Source organism: Ornithorhynchus anatinus, chromosome 16, assembly GCF_004115215.2.
Source record: "Ornithorhynchus anatinus isolate Pmale09 chromosome 16, mOrnAna1.pri.v4, whole genome shotgun sequence".
In the NCBI taxonomy this organism is placed as follows: Eukaryota; Metazoa; Chordata; class Mammalia; order Monotremata; family Ornithorhynchidae; genus Ornithorhynchus; species Ornithorhynchus anatinus.
Genome location: NC_041743.1, coordinates 1,779,427 through 1,806,825, shown reverse-complemented (window position 1 = coordinate 1,806,825; position 27,399 = coordinate 1,779,427). Strand labels below are relative to the sequence as shown.

At 59.3% G+C, this 27,399-nt stretch overlaps 1 protein-coding gene across 2 annotated transcripts in view; it reads right to left on the bottom strand.

The window, feature by feature from the left end:
* Positions 1–11,012, bottom strand: part of GSK3B (glycogen synthase kinase 3 beta) — a 67,607-nt gene extending 56,595 nt beyond the window's left edge. The window contains exon 1 of one of the 2 annotated variants that reach the window (XM_029081421.2): positions 10,651–11,012. In XM_029081421.2, the coding sequence (XP_028937254.1) occupies positions 10,651–10,738 (88 nt within the window). In that variant the 5' untranslated portion in view covers positions 10,739–11,012. The remainder of the gene's footprint in view (positions 1–10,650) is intronic. The other variant, XM_029081422.2, reaches the window with a different exon arrangement.
* Between the last annotated feature and the right edge of the window lie 16,387 nt (positions 11,013–27,399).

The following is a 27,399-nucleotide window of genomic DNA, read 5'->3' as shown; positions in this document are numbered from 1 at the left end:
ACCTCATCTGTAAAAATGGGGATTAAAAAAAATGCGAGCCCCACGGGGGACAATCTGATGAGCCTGTATCTACCCCAGCGCTTAGAACGGTGCTCAGCACATAGTAAGCGCTTAACAAATACCATAATTATTATTATTATTATTATTATTACAAGGAGGGACGGACAACATAAGTAAATCACAGATATGTACAGAAGTCCCTATGCACACGGAATACTGAGAGGGTTTTCTCTCCTGTCTTTCCTCACACTGCACTTTCCGGCCACGCACCAGTTTCCCATCCCCGGCAACTCTAACCCGGGATTTGGAAACCAATCAACTGCAAAATTATTTTTTTCTACCATTTTTTCAATTTTTCAAATTTTTCAAACATTTCTTCCCCGCCTCGGGGGGAGGGCGGATGCACCTATAAAGGTCACTGGATCTTTTCGTAAATGTCCAGAAAAAAAAATCACACTGGGCGAATCGGGGGGAAGGCAGAACCGACCGCGGGTCCGGAGAGATTGGCTGGCGCGCAGGAATGGGATCCTTCCTCCCGAACATCTTTCGGGGGGGAGGGGGGTGATGGCGTCGGGAACCAGGAACGGGGTCGGGTTTCAGAACCGCCGCCCCAGATTTTGTTCCGTGCCCAACAACTGGAACCCTTTTTTTTCCCTTTATGGTCTTTGTTAAGCACTTACTCTGTGCTAAGCACCGTTCCGTGCGCTGGGGTCGAAACAAGTTAATCAGGCTGGATATAGTCCCTGCCCCACATGAGGCTCACCGTCAAGTAGGAGGGAGAGTGGGGATTGAATCCCCATTCTGAAGAGGAGGAAACCGAGGCACGGAAAAGTGAACCGACTCGCTCGGTGTCCCACAGCGGGCGAGCCGGGATTAGAACCCAGGTCCCCTGGCTCCCAGGCCTGCGCTCCATCCACTAGGTCACGCCGCTTCCCCAAAAGATCCTTCCAGGAGTCACAACTTCCGGGCCTCATTTTCACCCTCCGGAACATCTCGGTGGAAACAATCGATGGTATTTATCGGGCGCTTACTATGTAAAGAGCACTGAACTACGCAACTGGGAGAGCACGCCAGAATTAGCGGACACCTTCCCTGCCCATAACAGTCTAGAGGGGGAAACTGACACGAATATCGATACGTAATTTACATCGGGGAATTTAAAGATGCGTACGTAGGTGCCGGGGGGGGGGGACTGGGGGGGGGAGTGAATATCAAATGTCCAAAGGTCACCGATCCGAGCGCACGGAAGACGCGGAGTGAGAGAGAACTGGAAGGCTGAGGCCCCGACGGTCTCTTAGCAAAGAAGCCAGAGCTCCTCAGGTGAAAAGCGGTCAAAAATGGCCTTCCGGGAGCCACTCCAAGACCGACGACGCCCTGACAAAAGTCCGGGTGCCGGTTTCTACCGTCGCGTGGCCGCGGACCTCCCCCCCCCCCCCCCCCCGCCCGGAGACCCGATCCCCGACGTCTCCGCTGACCGGGCCTCACGGCCGACGGCCGGGGAGATCACCCGACGCCGGGCCCGGGGTCCGTTGGCTTCGGGGAAAGGCGGCGGACCCCCTTCGCTCTCGGGCGTTAAATCAGAGCGTGCCCAGCTCTGCCCACCTCAAAGTGAGAACCTCTTCGGAAACTCTCCCCTGGAGAACAATCTTCGCCCTCCTCAGTCGAGGGGGGAGAAACCGGGCTGCCCTCTTTCTTTCTCTTTCCTTTTCTTGCTTTCTCTCTCGTTCTCTCTCCCCATTCATTTCTTCGTATCAGCGTCTACCTCCCGCGCAAGCCCGTTACGGGCAGAGAACGGGACTAATTCAGTCGCCTCGTGCTCTCCCGAGCGCTCGGTGCAGAACTCTGCGCTGAACTACACTTGAGAAGTACGGAAGAGAAAAGGGACGGGTTCCCTGCCCTCCAGAAACTTACATTCTGATGGGGACAGCCTAAAAATGCAAAATAAATAACTCTAGCCTCAACTGAATAGACGGGAGCTACATAAACGCGTCTGATATCATCATCGCGGTATTTAAGCACTACGTGCTAAGCGCTGGGGTAGATGCGAGTAAATCGGGATGGACAGAGTCCCCGCCCCGATTTTACAGGGGAGGTGACCGAGGCACAGAGAAGCGACTTGACCGGACGAGAGGGGGAGGCGGGATTAAAACCCTCGAGAGCTCACCTCCTCCAGGAGGCCTTCCCAGACGGAGCTCCCCCTTTTCCCTCTGCTCCCCCTTCACCTCCCCTCAGCTAAGCCCCCTTTTCCTCTGCTCCTCCCCCCCCCCCTCCCCCTCAGCACCGGGCTCATTTGGATATATTTTTATGACCCTCTTAATGGGGCGCACATCCTCTCGATTCTATTTATGGCAATTGAGTGGATTCTGTCCGTCCGCCTCCCCCGATTAGACCGTCAGCCCGTCGACGGGCAGGGCCCGTCTCTATCTGTTGCCCGGTTGTCCGTTCCAAGCGCTGAGTCCAGTGCTCTGCACATAGTAAGCGCTCAGTAAATACTCTTGAATGAATGAATGTCCTTCTGCCTCCCGGGCCCTATCGACTGCGATATCACCAATGCTAAAGTTGACCGGTGGGTTTATACGACGCTGGGAAATTCGATGGCCCGGGGGGCTCCCGGGGCGCTCCCGCTCTGCCGTCCGCCGAGCTAAGGAAATCTAATAATAATAATGCCGGTATCTGTTAAGCGCTTACTAGGTGCCGAGCGCTGTTCTAAGCGCCGGGGTAGTCACAGGGGAATCGGGTCGTCCCACGTGGGGCTCCCGGTCTTCATCCCCATTTTCCAGATGAGGGAACTGAGGCCCAGAGAAGTGAAGCGACTGGCCCACAGTCACCCGGCGGACGAGGGGCAAGAGCCGGGATCCGAACTCGTGACCTCGGACTCCAAAGCCGGGGCTCTTTCCACCGAGCCACGCTGCTGCTCTAAATCTGACCCAGGTCCCTGGAGAAAAGGCCAGGTTGCCCACGAACTGGCCACCCCGGGGGGGGCCGGGGGCTACTTCTGCCCCGATGAACCCTCCGAGGAGAGGTCGCCCGGTCGTGCCATCTTGAAGAGTGGCGATGGCGTAGCCGCAGAGCAGCAGGTGGCCTTCATGGAGACTGGAAGCTCACTGTGGCCAGGGAATAATAATAATAATAATAATAATAATGAAGTTGGCATTTGTTAAGCGCTTACTAGGTGCGGAGCACCGTTCTAAGCGCTGGGGGAGATACAGGGTCCTCGGGTCGTCCCACGTGGGGCTCACAGTCTTCATCCCCATTTTCCAGATGAGGTCACTGAGGCCCAGAGAAGTGAAGCGACTCGCCCACGGTCGCCCAGCGGACGAGTGGCGGAGCCGGCAGTCGAACCCGTGACCTCTGACTCCCGAGCCCGGGCTCTTTCCACTGCGCCACGCTGCTCCTCTGGGCCTCTGGGAACGTGTCTGGGCCTCGATGCCCTCATCTGGAAAATGGGGATTAGCACCGAGCGCGCCCTGGGTGGGACGTAGGTTGTGTCCATTCCAAGCGCTTAGTCCAGTGCTCTGCACATAGTAAGCGCTCAGTACTATTGAACGGATCAGTGAATTAGCTCGTTTCTACCCCCGCGCTTCGCACGGTGCCTGACACATTGTAAGCGGTTAAATACCATTAAAAAAGAGTCAAAGAAGAGGAGATCCTGAGATAAAATGCAGGCACACAGATTTATTGATTTATACTAATGTCCATCTCCCCTTCTAGACCGCAAGCCTGCCGTGGGCGGGGAACGCGTCTGCGTGTCGTTATCCCGTGCTCCCCCGAGCGCTCAGTACAATGTTTTGCACACAGCAAGCGCGAAGTACGACTGAATGGACGGATGAGTAAAATTACAGGGTCCTAACACTCTACCCAATAGGGCATCTTGTGTTTTCCGAGGGATGGATTAGCCTCAAGGATCAAAGACAAGCCCGCGGATTATGGGCAAGGGCCGTCTCAACCGAGCGCTTAGTACAGGGCTCCGCACGCAGTCAGCGCCCCGAAAAGACCACTGACGGATTGATTGAAAAGTCTGGGCCGGGGAGGGGCCACGCCTTCAGATTCCGCTTGGCGCGCCGCAAGTCGCGGGGATGCAGGACGCTGGGCTCTTGGGACTCGGGGATGCTTTCGAACCGACCGGTCGGAAGAGAAGACATCTTTTTCGGGTGATCTGACCTTTGTTAAAAAATAAAATGGTGGCGGGGGGCTCTTTATCCCAGTTACTTCCCGCTAGCCCATCATGAGAGGTCCGAGCTCGGAGATCGACCTTCCCTGTTTGAACACCAGTGCCCTTTTTCTCTTCTCCCACTCCCTTCTGCAACGCTCCTCCGTTTGGATTTTCCCCATTTTATTCCCCCCTCCCGTCGTTTATTCATTTCTCTCTCTCCACGTCCGTCTCCCTCCGCCCCCGCAGACCGTAAGCTCGTTGCGGGCGGCGAACGTTATCTATTACCATTCTGTCCCCTCCCAGGCGCTCAGTACTGCGCTGCGCACGCCGGGAGCGCTCAACAAATATGACGGAGTGACCGACCCCGTTCGGGGGCCGCCGTGACTCCTTCAAAACCATCGTCGAGCCGTCCAACGCTCGCCGAGGCGGGAGGCGATGAAAAATGGGGAAGGCGGACCCCAAGCTCCGGAGGCGGATCTCCCGTCCCGCCTTGCATCCCCCACGGGGGCCGGTTCCCCCGTCCCGTCCTCTCCCGAGCGCTTAGTACAGGGCTCCCGCCCCGCCAGTCGGCGTTCAGTAAGTATTCCCGATGCCACCCGGCACGTAGGTACGTATCTGTCATTTATACGTTCATTTCTACGAATGTCTGTCTCCCCCCTAGGCTGTCAGCTCGCTGTGGGCGGGGAATGATAATGTTGGTATTCGTTAAGCGCTTACTATGTGCAGAGCGCTGCGATAGATACAAGGTCATCGGGCCGCCCCACGTGAGGCTCGCCGTCTTCATCCCCATTTGACAGATGAGGTCACTGAGGCCCAGAGAAGTGACTGGCCCACAGTCACCCGGCTGCCAAGCGGCAGAGCTGGGATTCGAACCCATGACCCCTGACTCCCAAGCCCACTGCGCCAGGCGTCTGCCTGTTGTTCTGGTGTCGTCTCCTAAGCGCTCCGCACAAGGTGAGCGCTGAATGAACACTGACGGAGAGAAGGCGGGGGCGGAGGCCGATCGAAGGACGGCGCCGTGGGAGCAGGGCCAGACGCCGCCGAGAAGCGGGGCGGGCGCTCCGGGTCCCCAACTGCGAGGAAGGGGACTCAACTAACCGTTTTTACGGAGCGCTTACTATGTGCACGGCACTATGCTAAGCTCTCGGGGGAGGACAATACGACAGGGTTGGTAGCCCCGTTCCCCGCCCGCGGGGTGCTTACGGTCTAGGGTACCACAGGAGAAGCAGCGTGGCCTGATGGAAAGAGCCCGCACCCGGGAGTCAGAGGATCTGGGTTCCAATCCCGACTGGGCCACCTGTCTGCTGCGGGACCCGGGGCAGGTCGCTTCACTTCCCTGGGCCTCGCTTCCCCCGCCTGTAAAACGGGGGATCAGGCCGGCGAGCCCCGCGTGGGACACGGGCTACGTCCGGCTTGACGGGCCGGGATTCGCCCCGACGCTCGGCGTAGAGTAAGCGCTCGGCGCGTACCATTAAAAAAAAAAAAAAGCGGCATCAGGGAGAGCGGGTTGTTTAGACGCTCGCGGTCGCCACCTTTGCCCGCCCTGAACCGTCTGAGCGCTTCCTCCTCCCTGCGCGGCATCTTCTGGCCGTCTCCCCGGATGGACCGCAATCTCCCTGTGGGCAGCAATGGGGTGGCGCTCTACTCTGAACTCCCGTGCGCTCAGTACAGGGTTCCGCTCTGGAACGGCACGGCCTAAATGGCCAGAGCCCGGGCGGTGGGTTCGAATCCCGGCTCTGCCACTTGCCTGCCGCGGGGCCTCGGGCAAGCCACTTAACTCCCCTGAGCCTCGGTTTTCCTCATCGGTAAAACGAGGAGGCAAACTGCGAGCGGAACGGGGACCGTGTCCCACCCCATTTGCTTGCATCTACCCCGGCGCTCAGTACAGTGCCCGGTACCTAGTAAGCGCTTACATACCACGAGCATTATTATTATTTGGGCGGATCCTCCCCTGGCAGAACTACCAAAAGAGCGGAAGGAGGGGCTCCTTTGTGATTTTTTTTTTTTTGGTAGGGACTTATTACGTGGCAGGCACTGTACTGAGCGGTGGGGGAGATCCACTCATTTATTCGATGGTATTTATCGAGCGCCTACTGTGGGCAGAGCACCGTGCTAAGCGTTTGGGAGACTTCGACACAACGATATGAGCTGATCAGCTCGGACACGGTTCCCGTCCCACACGGGGCTCACGGCCTTAACCCCCATTTTCCAGATGAGGACACCGAGGCCCCCGAGCAGCGACTGGCCCAAGGTCACGCAGCAGACAGGTGGTGGGGGGCCGGGATCAGAACCCAGGTCCTCTGGGTCCCACTCCTTCCCGCGCCTCGAGAGGAAGCGTGCGCTCCTAGAGCGGACGCTCCCTGAAGGCAGGGGACGCGAGCCGGGCTCCCGCTGCGCTTTCCCCAGCGCTCAGCGGAGGGTCCCGCACCCAGCGGGACCTCGAACGGCGCCACCGTTACCCCCCGTGGGCCGGGGAATAAAGAGGATCAACTAAAATCCGCCGGCCGTTCCCGTCGTTCCGGAAACCCATTCGTTCGCGGTAAGGTCCCCGTTTCGCTCAGGAGACGGCTTACTCCTTATTGGACGGATATATTACGTGCTTAACGGGTAACATGATGATTATTATTATTATTATTTGGGGGGGGGGGGGGCGATCACAATAAAGTCGACCTCAACGGCTGCTCCTCCGTGACCTTGGGTAACTCGCTTCACTGGGCCTCAGTTTCCCCATCGGCAAAACGGGGAATCTATACCCGTTGTCCCTCCTCCCCAGACCGCGAGTCCCACGGGGGACCGCGCCCGGCCTGACGATCTGGAAACTCCCCGAGTCGCTTAACCGCTCCGTGCCTCGGTTTCCCCATCTGCAAAATGGGGACGAAGACCGTGAGCCCCACGTGGGGGTCCACCTGAGGACCCTGTACCTACCCCGGCGCCGAATAATGTCGGTATTTGTTAAGCGCTTACTCTGTGCCGAGCACTGTTCTAAGCGCTGGGGTAGACACAGGGGAATCGGGTCGTCCCACGTGGGGCTCACGGTCTTCATCCCCATTTTACAGACGAGGTCACTGAGGCACAGAGAAGTGAAGTGACTCGCCCACGGTCACACAGCTGACGAGTGGCGGAGCTGGGATTCGAACTCATGACCTCGGACCCCAAAGCCCGTGCTCTTTCCACTGAGCCACGCTGCTTAGAACAGGGCTTGGCGCACACGCCATCGTTATCATTACAGGGGTCGAGGCGTCTTGGCGCTGGGAATTTTTATCCGGGCGCCAAACCCATAAAATTACGAAAAGGCCAACAGGACAAGCCCGACGGAAGTCCCCGCTAGCTACAGAGGCAGGGTGGCTTAGCGGGGAGGGCCCGGGAGTCAGAAGGTTCTGGGTTCTAATCCCGGGTCTAGGCTGCGACCTCGGGCAAGTCGCTTCAGCGGCGTGGCTCAGGGGAAAGAGCCCCGGCTTTGGAGTCCGAGGTCATGAGTTCGAATCCCAGCTCCGCCACTCGTCAGCGGCGTGACCGTGGGCGGGTCGCTTCACTTCTCTGTGCCTCAGTCCCCTCGTCTGTCAAATGGGGATTAAGACCGTGAGCCCCACGGGGGAGATCCGGATTCCCCCGTCTACCCCGGCGCTTAGAACGGTGCTCGGCACATCGGAAGCGCTTAAATACCGACATTATCACTTAAATTCCCTGTGCCTGTTACCTCATCCGTGAAAGGGGGATGACGACCGGGAGCCCCACGGGGGGGGGGGGGGGGCCAGGGACTGGGTCCAACCCGATCACCTTGCGTCGACCCAGGGGCGCTTAACAAGTAGCGGGACTGATGAGCTACCTTAGACCACACTATCATCGCAGCGATAACCGGGACTCTTCGGGGGGGGGGGGGGCCCCCGCTCCAGGCCAACAGCCCCGAGAGAAGCAGCGTGGCCCAGTGGGGAGGACCCGGGTTCGAATACCGGTTCCACCACTCGTCTGCTGCGTGACCTTGGGCAAGTGGCTTCGCTCCCCCGGGCCTCGGTTACCTCGTCTGGAAAACGGGGCTTCAAAACCGGCTCTCCCTCCCATCCTGACCGGGAGCTCCCGCGGGGCAGGGACCGCGTCCAACCTGACGATCTCGGGTCCACCCCAGGACGTAGAGAGAGACGCCGGGGACTTTCGGGTCTCCGACGGACCCCCGGTCGCGCCGACACCCGATCGGTCGGGCTCCACGAAACCCTCAAGCAGTCGGCCTGGCGGCCGAAGCCCCGGGTTCTAATCCCGCCTCCGCCTCCCGCCTGCCGGGTGACCTTGAGCAAGTCGCTTTACTTCTCTGGGCCTCGGTTACCACCTCGGCCCAAGGGGGGTCAGGACGGCGATCCCCACGTGGGACGGGGACCGGGCCCGGCCCGATTAGCTGGTATCAACCCCAGCGTTTAGTACAGCGCCCGGCAGGGAGGAGGCGCTTAGCCGATACCGTTATTTGAGAAAAAATAAAAGGGAGGAACAAAAGGGGACCGGGGGGGGGGGGGGCAGGTGTCAGGAAGGGCGGAGGGAGGGTAGAGCTACTCGGGGCCCCGGGATCCGTCTGCCGAGGCACCCGCTGGACGCCGCCCCGGCGGAGCCGACACCGAACCGCCGCCCACGTGCCGATCGATCGACCCGAAGGCCGACCGACTGCAGCGAAATGTTGCATCAGCCCCCCTCGGAGGGGCCGAGGTGAGGGGGCCGGAGGAGGGAGGAGAGGCGAACCGGACACCTGTGGGTCCTTCCCGGCGGGCGGGGAGGGCCGGTGCCCGACAGCCGGGGGGGCGGGTTCGGATCGGGGGACCCCGGCCCCCCCCCCCCAGCCCCGGCCCGCCTCCGCCCACCCGGGCACGCCCTCGCCCGCCGTCCGGCCTCGAGGCGTCACTACGAGGTCCTCGCACACGCCGACCGCGTCGCCGCGCGTCCGTCGGAACCTCGATTCCTCGGAGGCGGCTGACCGGGAGTCTGCCCTTCCACCGACCGCCCTCGTCTCTCCCTCGGGGGGGGGGTCGTTTTCACCGGCGCACCCCCCGTTTCACGGGCGGCGCGCGATCGCACCCTTCCTCGGGGCCTCGACCGGCCCGTCGCGTCGACGGTCGTCGGGCGCGGACCTCCGCCGGGCCCACGTCGGCGTGGGACGCCCGGACCCGTTTACCTCTCCCCCGTCCTAACGCCGCGGGCTCCCGGGCTCCGACGGAGGACGCTCGGGATGCCTTCGGTCTTCCACCCCGGCAGCCCGCATCCCGGCCGCCGCCGGACGGTTTCCACCGACCGGGGCGGGGGAGGGCCCCCGGAGGCGCGCCCCGGCCTCACCTGGCGACGCGGAAGCTCGAGCGGGCGGGTGACATCTGAAATACCCCGCAAAACGCCGGCCGCCCCCAACGCCCCGGGGAAGACCGGACGCCCCCCGAGAGCCGGAGGCCGTCCATCTTTCCCGGGACGGAACCGCCGACGGCCCGTCGGGCGGCGTCGCGGCCCGACGCCGCGCCGGGGCTCCCGGACGGCGGCGTCCGTCGCCCGACCGTCCGTTCCCGGCGCTCGGGAAGCGCTCCGCAAACGCCGCCGAGCCCAGCGGGCGACGGCGGGGCCCGGGGACGAGCTCTAAATCGGGGCCCGCTCGGACCCGGCACCTGTTCCTTTATTCCAGGGCCCGTCCGTCCGCTTCCGAAGGAAGGGCGGGCTAGAGAGAGGGGGAGAGCCCCCCGTTTCCCACGTTGGGGCCAGGGTGGCGCCCCGGCCCAACGGCCTTTTCTCGGGAGGCACGCCCGATGAAGAGGGACGGTAGCCGAACGGTCCCTTTCGCTCCCTCCTTTAAATAAAAGCGACCATTTTCTCCATCCGGGGAGGCGGCTGCGTTGGCCGTGGCATCCTGAAGTTTTCCGCCTTCCCTCTCGGGCCCCTGAAGGATTCAAAAAATGCATCCGTTCTCCCGAGGCATCGCTTCCCCACCGGGCACCCGGGGCCTTCTCTTTAGGCGATGGCCCCCCCCCCCCTCCAAAAAATTAAAATTTTTTCTTTTTTAAAAAAAAAGAAGGAGGGGATCCGGATCGCCCAACCCTTTCCACTTCCACCGTGCCGGGGAAGGGGCGGGGGGGGGGGGAGAAAAAAGGAAAAAAAAAAATCAATCCTCTCTCTAAGCCGCAGGGCGACCGTGCCAAAAAAAAATAATAATAATAATGCCTTTTTTATTTTATTTTTTTTAAAAAAGAGGGGGAGGCTCAATCCTCCGGGGGGAACAAATCAAATCCAATTCTGCCCATTCAAGGTTAATGAGGCGATGGGGGGGGGATAAAACGGGGGGGGTGGGGACCCCTATTTTCTCTCCTTTTCCAGGAGGCGGGGAAAACCCTGCCATTTCAAGGTCCTTAATCGCCCCGTCGACGGCCCTGGGCGTCTGCCGGGCGCCGGACACTGTGCTAAGCGCTGCGACGCCTTGGTTTCCAGGGAGGGGGTGTGTGGGGGGGGGGTCATAAATGTAAAAAAAAAAAATCGATACTCACTGCTAACTTTCATGCTGCCGAAAGCCGAAGGCTGCTGCACCGGTTTGCAGCTCTCTGCGAAGGAGGTGGTTCTGGGCCTCCCCGACATGATGGCTCTCTGCCTCGATTTCCCCCCGCCCCCCCACCGGCCTTTCCTCTTCCTTCCTCTCGGTCTTCTTCGGGTTTTATTGGGGCGGGGGTCCGGGGGCCGCCGATCGCGGCATCCAAGCTCCTCCGCCGGCCGCTTTGAAAAAGCCCCCCCAAATAACCCCCCCAAAGACCCAATCGAGGCTCCACAAGGGGGGGGGCGTCCCCCCGACTCTTCTCCGTTTTCCCGTCGACGCCGAGACGACCGGGGTTGGGGGGGGGGGATGGGATGTGTTTTGGGGGGGGACCCCCCCCGAGGGGTCCAGTCCTTTTTTTTTTTTTTCCTTTCTTCGCCCCCCAATTCCAGGCGGCGGGGGGGGGGGGGGGCGGTCCCCCTTAAAAAGAGGCGAGAAGGGGGAGGCTTCGACTGGAAAAGGAAAAAGGGCGGAAGGGCTGGAGACGCCCCCCGGGGCGAGGCTGGGGGGGACGGACTATTTTTCCGTGGGGGGGGGGCGGCGGCGGCGGAGGGATCAGGCGAGGCGCGGGGGAGGCGTCGGCGGCGAAGGGATCCGGGGCGCGCGCGGGGCGGTGAGGCGGCTGCGGGAGGCCGGAGGAGGCCGGGCGGCGGCGGCGGCGGCGGCGGGTCAGGCGGAGGCCGCCGGCTTCCTCATGGCGCCGGGGGCGGCTGTGGCGGCTCCTCCTCGGCTTCGCCCCCCTCGCCGGGGACATGAGGGGGCCCTTCTCCCTCCCTCCCTCCCGCTCCTCCTTTCTTTGTCAGCCGCCGGACCACGACGCCGCCGCTCCCGCCCCGCGCCCCGTCAGGGGAGACGCTCTCTGTGGGAGACGGACCAGCGGCCCACTGCGCAGCCGCCGTCCGTGCGGCCCGAGCCCGCGCCCCGCCCACCGGAAACAGCCGGAAACACCCGAGCCCCTCCCCGGAAACGGCCGGAGACGGCCGAGCCCGCCTCCCCGGAAACGGCCGGACGGAGCCGAGCCCCGGCCTCGGGGGCCAATGGGGGAGCGCCGTCTGGGCGCCCGGACGGCCCCGGAGAAAGCCGAGGCGGCGGCGGGGACCAATGGGAGAGGGAGCCCCGCCCGGCCTGCGGGAGGGGGGCGGGGGAGGGTGTCGAAGGAAGCCGGAGACGGCCGAAGGGCGGGGGAGCCAATCGGGGGCCGCCGAAGCCGCCGCCTCCTCATTGGCCCGCCCGGGGGCGAAGGCCGCGCTGCCATTGGCTGGCCGGCGGGGGCTTCCGAGGACACCCCGGCCGGCCCGCGACGTCCCCTCCCCCACAGCCGGGGAGGGAGCGCGAGGCGAGGGCGGGGCCGCCGCCTCGGCCCGGCCCGCGCTCATTGGTCGGGAGCCCCGCGGGGGGGCGTGGTCCGCGGGCCAATCAGCGCCCGCCAGGGGCCGATCACAAGACATAGGGTGAGCGGGATTGGCCAGTCCGGGCTCCGGCTCCCCACGGGGGGGGGGGGGAGAGGAGGGGGAAGGGCTTTGTCTAGGCTCCGCGGACCCCGCCCGCCGGGGGGGGGCCGCCCCCTCCCTGCTATCTACTGAGCGCCCATCATTAATAATAAAGAATAAATGCTCTTATCTAATCATCGATCCTAAATAGCGAGATCCTTATTATGGGGCTTCTTGATAATAATGATAATGATGGTATTGGGAAGCGCTTCCCAGGTGCAGAGCGCTGGTCTAAGCGCTGGGAGGGACAGACCAAGTCCATCAGGTTGGACACCTTCCTTCCTTCCGTCGTGTTTATTCATTCGATCGGGTTGAGCGCTTCCCGTGGGCCGAGCACTGGTCTAAGCGCTGGGAGGGAGAGACAAAGTCCATCAGGTTGGACACCCTCCTTCATTCAGTCCTATTTGTTCATTCAATCGGATTTATTGAGCGCTTCCCAAGTGCAGAGCACTGGTCTAAGCGCTGGGAGAGAGAGACAAAGTCCATCAGGTTGGACACCCTTCCTTCATTCAGTCCTACTTGTTCATTCAATCGGATTTATTGAGCGCTTCCCAAGTGCAGAGCACTGGTCTAAGCGCTGGGAGGGAGAGACAAAGTCCATCAGGTTGGACACCCTTCCTTCATTCAGTCCTACTTGTTCATTCGATCGTATTGAGCGCTTCCCAAGTGCAGAGCACCGGTCTAAGCGCTGGGAGGGAGAGACAAAGTCCATCGGGTTGGACGCCCTCCTTCATTCAGTCGTATTTATTCATTCAGTCGTATTTATTGAGTGGTTACTATGTGCAGAGCCCTGGACTAAGTGCTTGGAAACTAAAATTCGACAACAGATGATAAAGACAATCCCTGCCCAACAGTGGGCTCCCAGTGCGCCTACCGTGTGCGGAGCACTGTACTAAGCGCTTGGAAAGTCCAATTCGGCCACGGATAGAGACAGTCTCCACCCACGACGGGCTCACAGTCTAGAAACGGGGGAGACAGGCAGCAAAACAAGTCAACGGGCATCAATAGCATCAATATAAATGAATAGAATGATAGATATAATCACATCATTGATAAAAATAAATAGAACGATAGATTGGTACATATATATATATATACACACCAGTGCCGTGGGGAGGAGGGTAGAGCAAAGGGAGGGAGTCGGGGCGATGGGGAGGAGGAGCAGAGGAAAAGGGGGGCTCAGTCTGGGAAGGCCTCCTGGGGGAGGTGAGCTCTCAGTCCCTGTCCCACGTGGAGCTCACGCTCTTTATCCCCATTTTCTGACTTGTTAAGTGCTTACTATATGCCAAGCACTGTTCTAAGCGCTGGGAGGGTACAAGTTCATCAGGTCGGACACAGTCCCTGTCCCACGTGGAGCTCACGCCCTTCATCCCCCTTTTTTCCAGGTGAGGTCACGGAGGCCCAGAGAATGATAGTAATATTAATAATAGTGGTATTTGTTAAGCATTTGCTAGGGGCCAAACACTGTTCTGAGCGCCGGGGTAGGTACAAGGTAGGCTGTCCCACGTGGGGTTCACAGTCTTCATCCCCATTTTTCAGATGAGGGAACTGAGGCCCAGAGAAGCGAAGGGACTTGTCCGCAGTAGACAAGTGGTGGAGCTGGGATTAGAACCCGGCACCTCCTGAGGCCGGGGTCCAGGCTCTAGCCACTAGACCACACTGCTAATTATTCACTCACTCACTCTTCTTTATTGAGCTCTTAAGGTGTGCGGAACACTGTACTTAGCGCTTGGGAAAGAGTAGAGTTCGTAGACATGATCCCTGCCCACGAGGAGCTTGCAGTCTACGGAATAACCATATGCCTAGCACCTCGTAGGTGCTTAACACATATCAATTTTTAAAAACGTGCTGTCCGTCGAGCGCTTACTTTCTGCTAAGCCCCCTACTAAGCACCGTAGGTCCCGCGGTCTCATTAGGAGGGAGAACAGGGACTGAATATCCGTTTCGCAGATGAGGGAACGGAGGATTGTGACAGATGTGCTATCTGTTGAGCGTTTACTAGGTGCCAGGCACTGTACTAAGCGCTGGGGTGGATGCCAGCCAATCGGGTTGGACACGGTCCTGGTGACTCCCAGGCCCGGGGGTCTAGCCTGGAGCCCAGGCTGGGGTAGATAGAAGATAATCTGGTCGGACACAGTCCTTGTCCCACACGGGGCTCACAGCCTAAGTAGGAGAGAATGAGGAAACCGAGGCACGGAGAAGGGAGACGACTTGCCCGAGGTCCCCCAGCGGGCAGGCGGCGGAGCCGGGATTAGAACCCAGGTCCTCCGACTCCCAGGCCGGGGCTTTTTCCCCTAGGCCCGGCGGCTTCATCCTCACTGAAGGGGAAAGGGAAAGTAAAGGAGGGTTTAGGAAAAAGAAGAAAAAAAAATGACATTCACAGCTACCCTTTTTCATGTTAGCCGTTTCTGAAATGCGCTGTGATGATATGAATAGCATCTGATTGAAAAGGAGAATGATCAATAGAGCGGGAATGCAGAGAGGAGAAAAGGCTCTCGGAATGTAATGTGCAGTGCTTATCTGTCACCCCAGAAAAATCTCCTGAATGAAAAACAACCGACCCTTCCTTCGCTAAATACCCTCGTCTCCGGCTCCGTCGCCGCACTCCCGTGGAGCGAGCCGGCCCGCTTACGATCCCCCGTGGCAGAGGATGTGTCTCTTTGAGCTATTTTCCCCGTTCCACCTCCCCCGGCTCGGTTCACCTGGGCGGCCTCCCCTTCTTCCGCGCCATCCAGCCGTTCCTCGTCCTCTCGCGGAGCTCGGGGGGTTCCGTCTGTTGGCATCCTCGACCGGCGTGGCCCGCGGGAAAGAGCCCGGGCCTGGAAGTCAGAAGCCCCGGGTTCTAATCCCGGCCCCGCCGCTCGCCTGCCCTGCGACCTCGGGCAAGTCGCTTCACTTCTCGGGGCCTCGGTTCCCTCCTCTGCAAAACGGAGATTAAGGCTGTGAGCCCTATTTGGGACGGGGACCGTGTCCAACCCGATCATCTCCCGGCGCTTAGGACCGTCCCTCCCAGGCCCGGGTTCGATCCACTATCCGCGAGGCCACGCTGCTTCTCCCGCCGCTGAGACGAGAAGCCGGGGGCACTGAAAATGATCATTCTAAAACTGTGGTATTCGTTAAGCGCTTACTACGTGCCAGGCACTGTACTGAGCGCTGGGGGGGGGGGACACAAGCAAATCAGGCCGGGCGCAGTCTCTGTCCCTCACCGGGGCTCGCAGTCTTAAGCCTCATTTTACAGACGAGGGAACTGAGTCACAGAGAAGTGAAGTGACTTGCCCGGGGTCACCCAGCAGACGAGTGGCGGAGCCGGGATTGGAACCCACATCCTTTGCCTCCCAGGCCCGGGCTCTTTCCACTAAACCACGCGGCTTCCACGTTTCACGTGGTGGTCGGGGGCGGCGGAGAGTAACAGGGGTCCATAGTACCCTACCGCGTGCGAAGCGTCGTACTAAGCCCGGAAGAGAAGTAGGTGGGAATTTGGCGTCGTCCCTGGCTCCCAGAGGCGTGGGCGGTCCAGAGAGCTGAGCGTGGAAGCACGTGAACGCCGGAATAATAAGTATTAAAAATAATAATAACATTCACAAAATGCCTACTGTGTAGGAAGCAGTGATCTAATGGCCGGACTGGATACAAGACGAGGAAACTGAGCCCCAGAGAAGTTACGCGACGTCGATCAATATCCGTCGTATTTACTGAGCGCTTACTTGGTGCAGATCACTGGACTAAGCACTTGGGAGAGTACAGCAGATCAGACGCATTCCCTGCCCACAACATAGTCTAGAAGGGGAGGCAGACATCAATATAAATAAATACAATTAGATTGTAAGTACAATTTATAATTAAACTATAAATAAAAGTTATACATTATCCATGAACTTTATAAATTATAAATAAATAAATCTCCTCTCTGGGACCTAAGGTTTGGGGTGGCAGGCAGGAAGCCCATTTCCCCAGCTCTGGACAAGCTGCACGCTCTCTGCCTCAGTTTCTCCCTCTGAACCCAAGCTTTTCGAATTTCCTCCAGACCGTCAGCTCGCCGTTGGCAGGGAAAGTGTCTACCGACTCTGTCCCCTCGTCCTCTCCCGAGCGCTCAGCCCAGGGCTCTGCACCCGGAAAGCCTTTAATAAATACGATCGATGGATTGGTGGATCGAGACCGGGGGCTCCTCGGAAGGACCCGGGCCGTCGCGGGCGGGGCCCGCGTCGACCGAGACGGCTGTGCTGTCCTCTCCCAAGCGCTCGGTCCGGGGCTCTGCCCGCAGGAGGCGCTCAATAAATATCACCGACGACGATGAACCGGAAGGGAGCGAGGCCGGGAGTCGGGCCCGGGCCCGGCTCGAGGAGACTGAGTCGTTCTGCCCGAGGCAGCGAAACCCGGCCCGGGAGGCCGGGGCGGGGGAGAATATACCGTCGGGATTCCCCAGGAAACGCTGTCGGCTCATCTCGATGACTTAGGGTGCGTGGGGTGGACTTGCGTTGGCTATGGCGGGGGAAGCAAAGGGAGGCCGCCCTGTGCTTGCCCCAGGGTTAGTCATTCTCACTCTCAGGAAGGGCGTGACTAGGCCTCGGAGCTCAGGAGTTCCCCGGGTCTCCTGGCCTGGGCCGGGTTGGGCCCGGCCGGGTTGGGCCGGGCCGACTCAGCTGGGCTGGGCGGGCTGAGCTGGGCGGACTGGGATGGGCCGGGCCGAACTGGGCAGACTGGGCCGGGCTAGGCAGCCCCGATCTGTTCCCCTCTGGGTGCGACTGAGCCGGGCTGGGCGGACCGGGCCTCCAAGGGGACCACCTGGGGAAGCGGCCAGGACTGGTGGAAAGGGCCCGAGTCTGGGAGTCAGAAGACCCGAGTTCTAATTCCCTCTCCGCTGTTTACTCGCTGGGTGACCTTGGGCAAGGGGCTTCACTTCTCTGTGCCTCAGTTCCCTCACCTGCAAAATGGGGATTCACTCCCTGGTCTCCGCCCTACTTGGACTCCTGGGCCCGCGCTCTATCCACTAGGCCATGCTGCTTCCCAAACTACTATTACTGGCATTTAAGTGCTTACTGTGGGCCAGACTCTGTAGTAAGCACCGGGGGAGATACGAGATCACCAGATCCCACACGGACCTCACCTGGCCCGTAAGTAAGCGCTTTCACGAATACCCTAATTATAATGATTATAATTATGAGTAAAATACCAGAAGGCAGGCGCGGTCTGATGCGGGATCGGGAGTCCCGGAGACCCTCCTGTCATGGGGAGTCGGGGGGAGGTCGGGCGAAGACCCCCTGGGCCCGACATTTCCCCATACAGGCTCCCGGATGACGGAGCCGTCCCTCACGAGCGGGTCGCATCTCCCCCCGAGTCAGACGATGACCACGGTCCTGCGCGGCGTGTGATTTTTTTGTTTCGTTTCATTTTTTACGGTATCTGTGAAGCGCTTACTACCGGCCAGGCACTGTACCAACCGCCGGGTTAGATACAAGGTAATCAGGTTGGACGCCGCCCCTGTCCCACCTGGGGCTCACGATCCTCCTCCCCCTTTTACAGATGGGGTCACTGAGACCCAGAGAAGTGAAGTGACTCGCCCAAGGTCACACAGCAGAGAGGCGGCGGAGCCGGGATTAGAACCCAAATCCTCTTGACTCCCGAGCCCGCGCTCTTGCCACTGGGCCACGCTGCCTCTCCGTACTCGTCCCCGCGCGGCCACGAGCCGAGCGCGAGGACTGTTCTTGGGAATCCCTAGAAGTTGGGGTGGGGACTTGTGCTTCGGGGCTCCCCCCGGAGCCCCTCGGGACGGCCCGGGGGCAGCCCGGCTCCGTCCCCGGGGGCGGCCGGCCTTCCCGCCGGGAAGCGGGTCCTCCGGCCGGCCGGGAAGCGGATCCTCCGGCCCTGGTCTCGTCGCCGGGGCCCGGCCCCGGGCCCTGACGTCCACGTCGTCCCGCTCCGGCCCCCGGGGCTCGCTGCCCGAGCTCAACAAAGACGCCCTAGTCTTCACTGGGCATCTGGTGCTAACAGCTGTCACCGGCCTGGGATAAAGGGACAGTTGTTTCTCATTGAAAAGGTTTGCTCCCCCCTCTCTCTTTCTCCCTCTCTCTCCCCCCCTTCCTCTTCCTCATGACCCCTCTCTCCTTTTTCCTTCTCTCCCTCCTTCCTCCCTCTCTCCTTCCCCCCTTCCTCCTTCCCTTCTTCTCTCCCTCGCCCTCCTCTTCCTCTCTCCTTCCCCTCTCTTCCTTCCCAACTCCCTCTCTCCACCCCCATCGTCCCCCTCCGCCGCCGCCACCGCTTCTGTCTTCCGGAAGTGTTCGACCGTGATTCTGCCACCAGGTCCACATGGAGAGGGAGGGGGGAGGCGCCGGGCCGGCAAGGCGGGGGGCCGGGCGGAACCTCCGGAATGTAGAGTCGCGGAGGCCGGGGAATAGCGCGGCTTTCCCGCCGAGTCGTCCCGGAACGATGGCCCGGCCCATCCGTCTGCCCGCCGCCGACCGCTGACCGACCGCAGCCGGAGAAGCCTCTGACCTCGCCCCGCTGAGCGCCCTGGCGCAGTCAGATCCAGGGGCACAGGTGCAGGGCGGGTGCGAGTACCCCTCGACCGGGCACCCCTCGACCGGGCGACTAGACTCTGGCCAGGAAGGAGGCCCCGGGTTCTTGGATTGCAAGCTCCATGAGGGCAGAGGACATCGCGTGGCCGTTTATCGATAGATCGTCCTCTCCCGAGCGCTTAGTAGAGCGCTCTGCACCCAGTAAGGGCTCGATAAATAGGGTCGAACGGATCATCGTCATCCCGTCTACAGTCAGACAGTCAATCGTACGGATGGAACGCTTACTGGGTGCAGGGTGCTCTACTAAGGGCTTGGGAGAGTATGGAAATAATGATAATAATAATGATGATGACATTTGTTAAGCACTTACTAGGTGCCAAGCACCGTTCTTGGGGGGGATACGAGGGAATCAGGTTGTCCCACGTGGGGCTCCCAGTCTTCATCCCCATTTTCCAGATGAGGTCACTGAGGCTCAGAGAAGTGAAGCGACTTGCCCAGAGTCACCCAGCTGACAGGTGGCGGAGCCGGGATTCGAACCCACGAGCTCTGACTCCCAAGCCCGGCCTCTTTCCCCTGGGCCACGCTGCTCCTCTGAGCCACGAGCGGGTAGATACGTTCCCTGCCCACAGTGAGCCGACAGTCTAGAGGGGGAGACGGACATGACTCTAAATAAATCAATTAGGGACACGGACACAAGTGCTGTGGAAATGAGGGAGGGGCGAATAAAGGGTGCGTTGGAGAAGCAGCGTGGCCTAATGGATAGGGCCCGGGCCTGGGAGTCGGAAGGACCTGGGTTCTAATCCCGGCTCTGCCACTTGTCTGCGGTGGGCAGGTCACTTTACTTCTCTGTGCCTCAGTTCCCTCATCTGCAAAATGGGGATTAAGACCGTGAGCCCCTGGTAGGACAGGGGCTGTGTCTAACCCAATCACCTTGTATCTTCTCCAGCGCTTAGTAGAGCATCTGGCACGTGGTAAGCGCTTAAATGCCACGGTTATTATTACTGTTGTTATCGTGTGCCAGGCACTGTTCTAAGTGCTGCGGTAGATACAAAATAATCGGGTTGGACACAGTCCCTGGCCCACGTAGGGCTCACGGTCTTAATCCCATTTTATAGATGAGGGAACCGAGGCACAGAGAACAATAATAATAATTAAAATGATGATGGTTCTTGTTAAGCGCTTAGTACGTGCCAAGCGCTGTTCTAAGCACTGGGGTGGATGGGGTAATCGTGGGGCTCACAGTCTTAATCCCCATTTACAGATGAGGTCACTGAGGCCCAGAGAAATGAAGTGACTTGCCTGAAGTCACCGAGCAAGTGGCAGAGTCAGGATTAGAACCCAGGTCCTGCTGACTCCCAGAGCCGGGCTCTATCGACTAGGCCAAACTGAGAAGCAGCGTGGCTCAGTGGAAAGAACACAGGCTTGGGAGTCACAGGTCATGAGTTCAAATCCCGGCTCTGCCGCTTGTCAGCTGTGTGACTGTGGACAAGTCACTTCACTTCTCGGGGCCTCACTTCCCTCATCTGTAAAATGGGGATGAAGACCGGGAGCCTCACGTGGGCCAACCCGATGACCCTGCCTCTCCCCCAGCGCTCAGAACAGTGCTCTGCACATAGTAAGCGCTTAACAAATATCGACATTATTATTATTATTATTCTCTAGTGTCATCATTCGCCCCGACGGGGAATCCGACCCGGACCTCTCTCGTGGCTCGGCGAGAAATCCACCACGGAAACCACCCAGCGCAAATGGAAGAGACAGAGACAGAGAGAGACAGCCGGGCTGGGGACCAGAGACGCTGAAGGGAAAGCGGTGGTGTGGGGCGGGGAAAGGTTTTATTTTGAGCTCTTTCTCTCTCTGGGGAAGGTGTGTAGAGCCCAGGGCACCGTATAAAGGATGAAGAAGAAAGAGAGGAATGTGGGACAAAGGAAACCTTAGAAGACTTCAGTCACCAAGTGGAAAAACGACCGAATCGAAAACTAGGGCAGCTCGCCGAAGAGGAGACTGGGCAGATAGCTCGGAGGGGAGAGAGGTTGGTTGCTTTTTTATGGTATCGGCTAAGCGCTTACCATGCATCGAACGCCGGTCTAAGCGCCGGGGCAGACAGAAGTTCATTAGGCGGGACACGGTCCCCGTCCCACATGAGACTGGCCGTCTCGGTCTCCATTTTACGGAGGAGGGTACAAGAGGCACAGGGAACCGAAGTGACTCGCCCAGAGCTAGGATTAGAACCCAGGTCCTCTGACTCCCAGGCCCGGGCTCTTCCCTCTAGGCCACGCTGCTTATTTAAGAGGGAGGAGGGGAGATAAAGGCAGGGTTGGAGGGATGAACGAGGGCAGGGGCTGGGCCGGGGGTCTGCCTCCGGCTGCGGGGCCGAGGGAAGCGCTCAACACGCACGAGGAACGCGTTTCGGGACTCCGGCTACCGATAGGCCGCACCTCTCTCCCGTCCTTCCTGCTCCCTGAAGGAGCTCTCCGGGAAAGGGTAATCCTTGGTTGTGCAAGAGTGGCAACGTGTACACACTCACACCACACACACACACACACACACACTCCCTCTCTCTCTCTTTCTCTCCACTGAGTCGGGCTTTTTTCCTGGCAGCCGGGCTCCCTCTACTGCATCCACAGCAGAAGGAGAAGCGGAGAAAGAGAAGGAGACAGAGGAGGAGGAGGAGGAAAAGAAGGAGGACGAGGAGGAGGAGGAGGAGGAGGAGGAGGAGGGCCGGGCCCCAGTGCCAACTGGAGTCTGCACGCAAAGCGGCAGCCAGCTGGCGGGCGAGGGCCGGGAGATGGAGGGCACGGAGGGGAGAAGGGATGGAGAGAGCGGTGATTTGGGAGGAAGATGAGAAGAGAGGGAAGAAAAGAAAGAGACAAGAGAAAAAGGGGAGGGGAGAAAGAGGAGGAGGAGAAAAGAAGGGGAGGGAGAGAGGGTAATGAGGGGGGAGAAAGGCAGAGGAGAGAAGAGGAAAGAGGAGGGATATTGAGGGGGAGCAAGGGGAGGCAGAGGAGAGAAAAGGGATACTGAGCGGGGAGAAAGGGGAGAGACAGAGGAGAGAGAAGGGAATTGAGAGGGGAGGAAGGGGAGACAGAGGAGAGAGAAGGGATATTGAGGGGGGAGAAAGAGGGGAGAGACAGAGAAAGAGGAGAGAGAATGGATATTGAGAGAGGACAAAGGTGAGAGAGGAGAAGGGATATTGAGAGGGAAGAAAGGGGAGAGAGAGGATATGGAGAGGGGAGAAAGGGGAGAGACAGGAGATAGAAAGGTTATTGAGAGCGGAGGAAGGGGAGACAGAAGAGAGAAGGGCTATTGAGGGGGGAGAAAGGGGAGAGATAGAGGAGAGAGAAGAGATATTGAGGGGGAAGAAAGAAGGGAGAGACAGAGAAGGAGAAAGGGAAGAGAGAAAGGATATTGAGAGGAGAGAGAAGGGATATTGAAGGCGGAGAAAGAGGGGAGAGACAGGGGAGGGGAGAAGACAGAAGGGAGCCAGAAGGGGTAGTGAGATACTTAGAAATTTAGATCGTGAGCCCCATGTGGGACAGGGACTATGCCCGACCCGAGAAACTTATATAATAACGATAATAATAATGATGGTATTTGTTCAGCACTTACTATGCGTCAAGCGCTGTTGTAAGCACTGGGGTAGATAGAAGCTAACCAGGTTGGACACAGTCCCTGTCCCACACGGGGCTCACAGTCCTAATCCCCATTTGACAGATGAGGTCACTGAGGCCCAGGAAAGTGAAGTAACTTGCTCAAGGTCACACAACAGACACGCGGTGGAGGCGAGATTAGAACCCGGCTCCTCTGAAGCCGAGGCCCGGGCTCGATCTACCCCAGCGCTTAGAACAGCGCGTAGCGAGGGTTTAACAAATACCGGACGAAATGGAAAAGAGGAGAAAGGGATCGAGAGGGGAGAGACAGGAGAGGGCCAGAGGAAAGTGGGTGTGGGTGCGTATGTCTTTAGACTGTAAATTCCCCGAGGGCAGGGACTGTGTCATACTCTGCCAAAAATAATAATAATTATAATAATAATTATGGCATTTGCTACGCGCATACTATGTACCAGGCACTGGTCTAAGCGCTGGGGTGGATACAAGCTAATCAGGTTGGACGCAGTCCCCGTCCCACTTGGGGGCTCACGGTCTCCATCCCCATTCTCCAGATGAGGTAACTGAGGCTCAGAGAAGTGAAGTGACTTGCCCACAGACACCCAGCTGACAAGCGGTGGAGCCGGGATTAGAACCCATGCCCTCTGACTCGCGTTCAATCAGAAAATGGTATTTACTGAGCGCTCGCTGGGTGCGGAGCACTGGACTACGATCTCGGGAGAGAGCAACGTAACAGAGTTGGTAGACAGCTTTCAGTCTACAGGAGGAGCTGACGCAGAGTGGGTTATTTTTTAAGCGCTTGCTATGTGCCAAGCACTGTACTGAACGCTGGGGTAGATATAAAATAGTCAGGCCAGTCACACTCCCTGTCCCACCTGGGGCTCACAGCTTTATGTGGAGCAGCAAACTAGGCCCCCGTTAGCGGGTAAGATCCTTGGGGGCACATTGTCTTGTACTTTCTCGAGTGCTCAGTTTAGTGCATTACCTCAGCGGTTAGCACAGTGTCTGGCACGTAGTAAGCGCTGAAGAAATACCATGATTCTTCTTATTACTCAGCAGGTGCTCGATAAGTACCCTTCTTCTGCTGCTATTATTACTACAACTATTTTAATAATGATAATTATGGTATTTGTTAAGCGCTTACTGTGTGTCGAACAGTGCTCTAAGCGTTGGCGTTAGGTTAATCAGGTACTACTAATGCGTGCGGAGCAGCGTGGCTTCGTGGCAAGAGCCCGGGCTTGGGAGTCAGAGGACGTGGGTTCTAATCCCGGCTCCGCCACTTGTCTGCTGTGTGATCGTGGGCAGGTCACTTCACTTCTCTGCGCCTCAGTTACCTCATCGGGAAAACGGGGATGAAGACTGGGAGCCCCACGTGGGACAACCTGAACACCTCCTATCTATCCCGGCGGTTAGAACAGTGCTTGGCACATAGTAAGTGGTTAACAAATACCATGATTATTACTATTATTATTAATAAATATCCCAAGAAAGTATCGCATCTGTACTTTAGCTTTCCGAACTGTTCTCTGCAGCGGTTGGTGACATCACCAGACCTCCCCCCATTTCAGCCTCCTCAACCGTCTTTGGGTAAGGCCATGCGGTGATGCCTCTCGGCTCAACATTCAATGATATTTATTGAGCACTTACCACGTGCAGAGCACTGTACCAGACGCTCGGATGATATAACGGAGTTGAAAGACGGGTTCGCTGCCCACAGTGAGCTTCCAGTCTAGATGGGAGAGACTGGTCTGCAGCCCCACACTCATATGCCGGAGGTTCCCGGGATCCCGGGCTGAAGTCATAGGTCGTGGGTTCTAATCCCGGCTCCTCCACTCGTCTGCCGTGTGACCTTGGACAAGTCACGTCACTTCTCTGTGCCTCAGCTATCTCATCTGTAAAATGGGGATTAAGACTGTGAGCCCCATGTGGGGCAGGGAATGTGTCTCACCTGATCTGCTTGTATCCGCCCCCCAGCGCTTAGTACAGTGCCCGGCACACAGTAAGCGCCTAACGAATGTCACAGTTATTATTATCGTGATCCCTGGAGTTCCCCCTAGGCTCCAGAAGTCTGTGGGCTGAGTTCGAAGGAGGAGGTCACGCCCCGGCCGGTACCCGGAAACCCTCTCCAGAGCGGAGATTTCCACCGGCCACACAGACCGGAGCCCCGTCGCCGAATACCGCAACCGAGGCATCACGTCAGGGACACCGATGGACAAGGATAATCGAATTACGGCCACGCTCCTTGGGAGTTGGGCAGACAGAGAGCGGCGGTGACCCGGCAGTGAGAGTCCACCACGCTGCAGGCCTTCCGGGACCCTGAAGTGTCCGGTCTTCTGTGCAGCAGGGACGACGGGGCCGGCCTCCTCTCGCCAGAGACGGAGACCCTAACCCATCTCTGGCAGACAGGGATGGGCTGGCCCCTTCTAATCCCACACGGTGGAGGTCAGACTGAGGGGTCATTAGGCGGCCGGAGGCCGGGCCGCCTCTTTGAGGGGGTGAGCGGGCCAGGGAGCCGGGCTTATCCTCGAGCACACAATGGCCTCGCTGAATATTCATGAGCGCGCCGTGCCGCTTCTGGAGAATTCGAACGCCCGATCCACCGCCCCGAAAGGGAAAACACCGCGTCCCCCCAACCCTGTCCGGGCAGGTAGCCGTCGACGTCTCTCCGGCCCGCCCGAGAGCGCCCGGCCTAGGGTTTCCCCACGGATAACGTCTGCGGCGTCGGGAATGCCTGCCGGCCTCACTCCGGCTGACCTCGGGCCTAGCTGACCGGGGACTCGGTGGCTCCGGCTGAACCGCCGAACGCTCTCCCCCCTGTCCCCCCCCCTGGTGCCCGATTCCGGAAGGGTCGCGTGACTCAGAGCTTCCGAACGTCCCGGATCCCGGCCTGCCCCCGCGTCTGTGTCTGCTCCGGGGAACAAGCGCTCATTCTTTGTGAGCGGGATCGCCTCTTGAACCAGCGGGGGGACCGGCAGATGGCCGGGAGACGACAGGCCGGAGGGGCGGGGCTCTCAGGGAAGCGGGATCGCGGGGGGGGCCTAGAAACGAAAGGCGTTTCCCTTTCCCCGCGAGCGGGAAGGAGACCGGAGCATCATCTTAACAATAATAATCACGGTATTCGTTAAGCGTTTACCGTGTGCCGAGCACTATACTAAGCGACAGGGTGGATACGTGCAAATCGGGTTGGACACAGTCCCTGTCCCGCGTGGCGCTCACAGCCTTCACCCCCATTTTCCAGATGAGGCAGCCGAGGCCCAGAGAAGTGAAGTGACTCGCCCAAGGCCACACAGGCAGACGAGTGGCGGAAGCGGGGTTGGAACCCGTGACCTTCTGACTCCCAGGCCCCGGGCTCTATCCACCCCCCCCCCCCGTGCCGCTCGCCTACTACACCGTGCTGCTCCCCATCGCGTCAGGTCTCTGGGTTGGCAGATCGGGGACCGCCGGGTAGCGCCATCCTCCCTGTGAAAGCCGACCACCGGCCCCTCGTGCCGGGGGGCACCGCCCGGGCATCAACCGGTGGACCCACGCTTTTTTTTTTCTTTTAAATGTGGCATTTGTTCAGCACTCCCTATGTGCCAGGCGCTGTATTAAGCGCTGGTCACAACGCGGCCTTGTGTCTTTCATAGCCAAAGGAATCTGAACTCCCAGTGGCTTCCCAGACTCCTCCCCTTTTTTATGGCATTTGCTAAAGACTCGACAGGGAAAGACAAGACAGAAAGGGCTTCTTTTGTACCCGGAACTGTACCGAGTGCAGGGGTGGATACAGTCCTCTAGACCGTCAGCTGGTCGTGGGCAGGGAACGTGTCCGCTTATTGCTGTAGTGGACTCTCCCAGGTGCTTAGGACAGTGCTCTGCACACAGTAAGCGCTCGATAAATATGATCGAACGAATGAACGAAACCCGTGGGGGATCCCATCCCAAATGGCAGGAGCCAGGACCCCCACCCACTTCCTCCTCGCCTCCCCCGACTTCCCAATCCGGCCTCAGGATGGGCCGGGAGACAGAGCTGGCTCTAAAAGTAATAATACTTTTTACCGTATTTGTTTAGCGCTTACTGCGTACCAGGCATTGTACTAAGCGCTGGGGTGGATCTAAGCAAATCGGGTCGGACACGGTCCCTGTCCCACCTGGGGCTCGCAGTCTCCGTCCCCGTTTTACAGATGAGGGAACTGAGGCCAGAGAAGTGAAGGGACTAGCCCACGGCCACTCAGCAGACACGTGGCGGAGCCGGGATCGGAACCCATGACTTTCCAGGAGACGCGGCGTGGCCTGGCGGCAAGAGCCCGGGCTTGGGAGTCAGAGGTCGTGGGTTCCGATCCCGGCTCCGCCACTCGTCTGCCGTGTGACTTTGGGCGGGTCTCTGCTCTGGGCCTGTGACCTCCTCTGTAAAATGGGGATGAAGACCGGGAGCCCCACGGGCTACAACCTGATCACCTTGTACCTACCCCAGTCCCTGGCGCATAGTAAGCGCTTCACAACTACCGTCGTTATTATTTATTATTATTTCTGAGACCCAGGCCCCTGCCGTACGCACTGCACCCCGCCGTTGCCAACCCATTAGGGGAGGCTTCCCCCCAGAAGGGGATTCACCTGTGGACGGGGTTTAAGACCCTCAAAAGGCTGAGCCCCACGTGTCTGTCTGGCATCACCTCGCCCCCTCCTACCTCGCCTCCCTTCTCCCTTTCCACCACCCACCCCGTACGCTCCGGTCCCCCGCCGCCCACCTCCTCGCCGTCCCCCGTCCTCGCCCGTCCCGCCGTCGACCCCCGGGCCGCGTCCTCCCGCCGGCCCGGAAGGCCCTCCCGCCTCACCTCCTCCAAACTCACTCTCTTCCCCTCTTCAAAGCCCTACTGAGAGCTCACCTCCTCCAGGAGGCCTGCCCAGACTGATCCCCCCCTTTAATAATAATAATGATAATGTTGGTATTTGGCAAGCGCTTACTATGTGCCGAGCACTGTTCTAAGCGCTGGGGGAGCTACAGGGACATCAGGTTGTCCCACGTGAGGCTCACGGTTAATCCCCATTTTACAGACGAGGGACCTCTTTCCCTCTGCTCCCTGTTGTCCACAAGAACCGTCCACCCTCTGCTCCTCCCCCT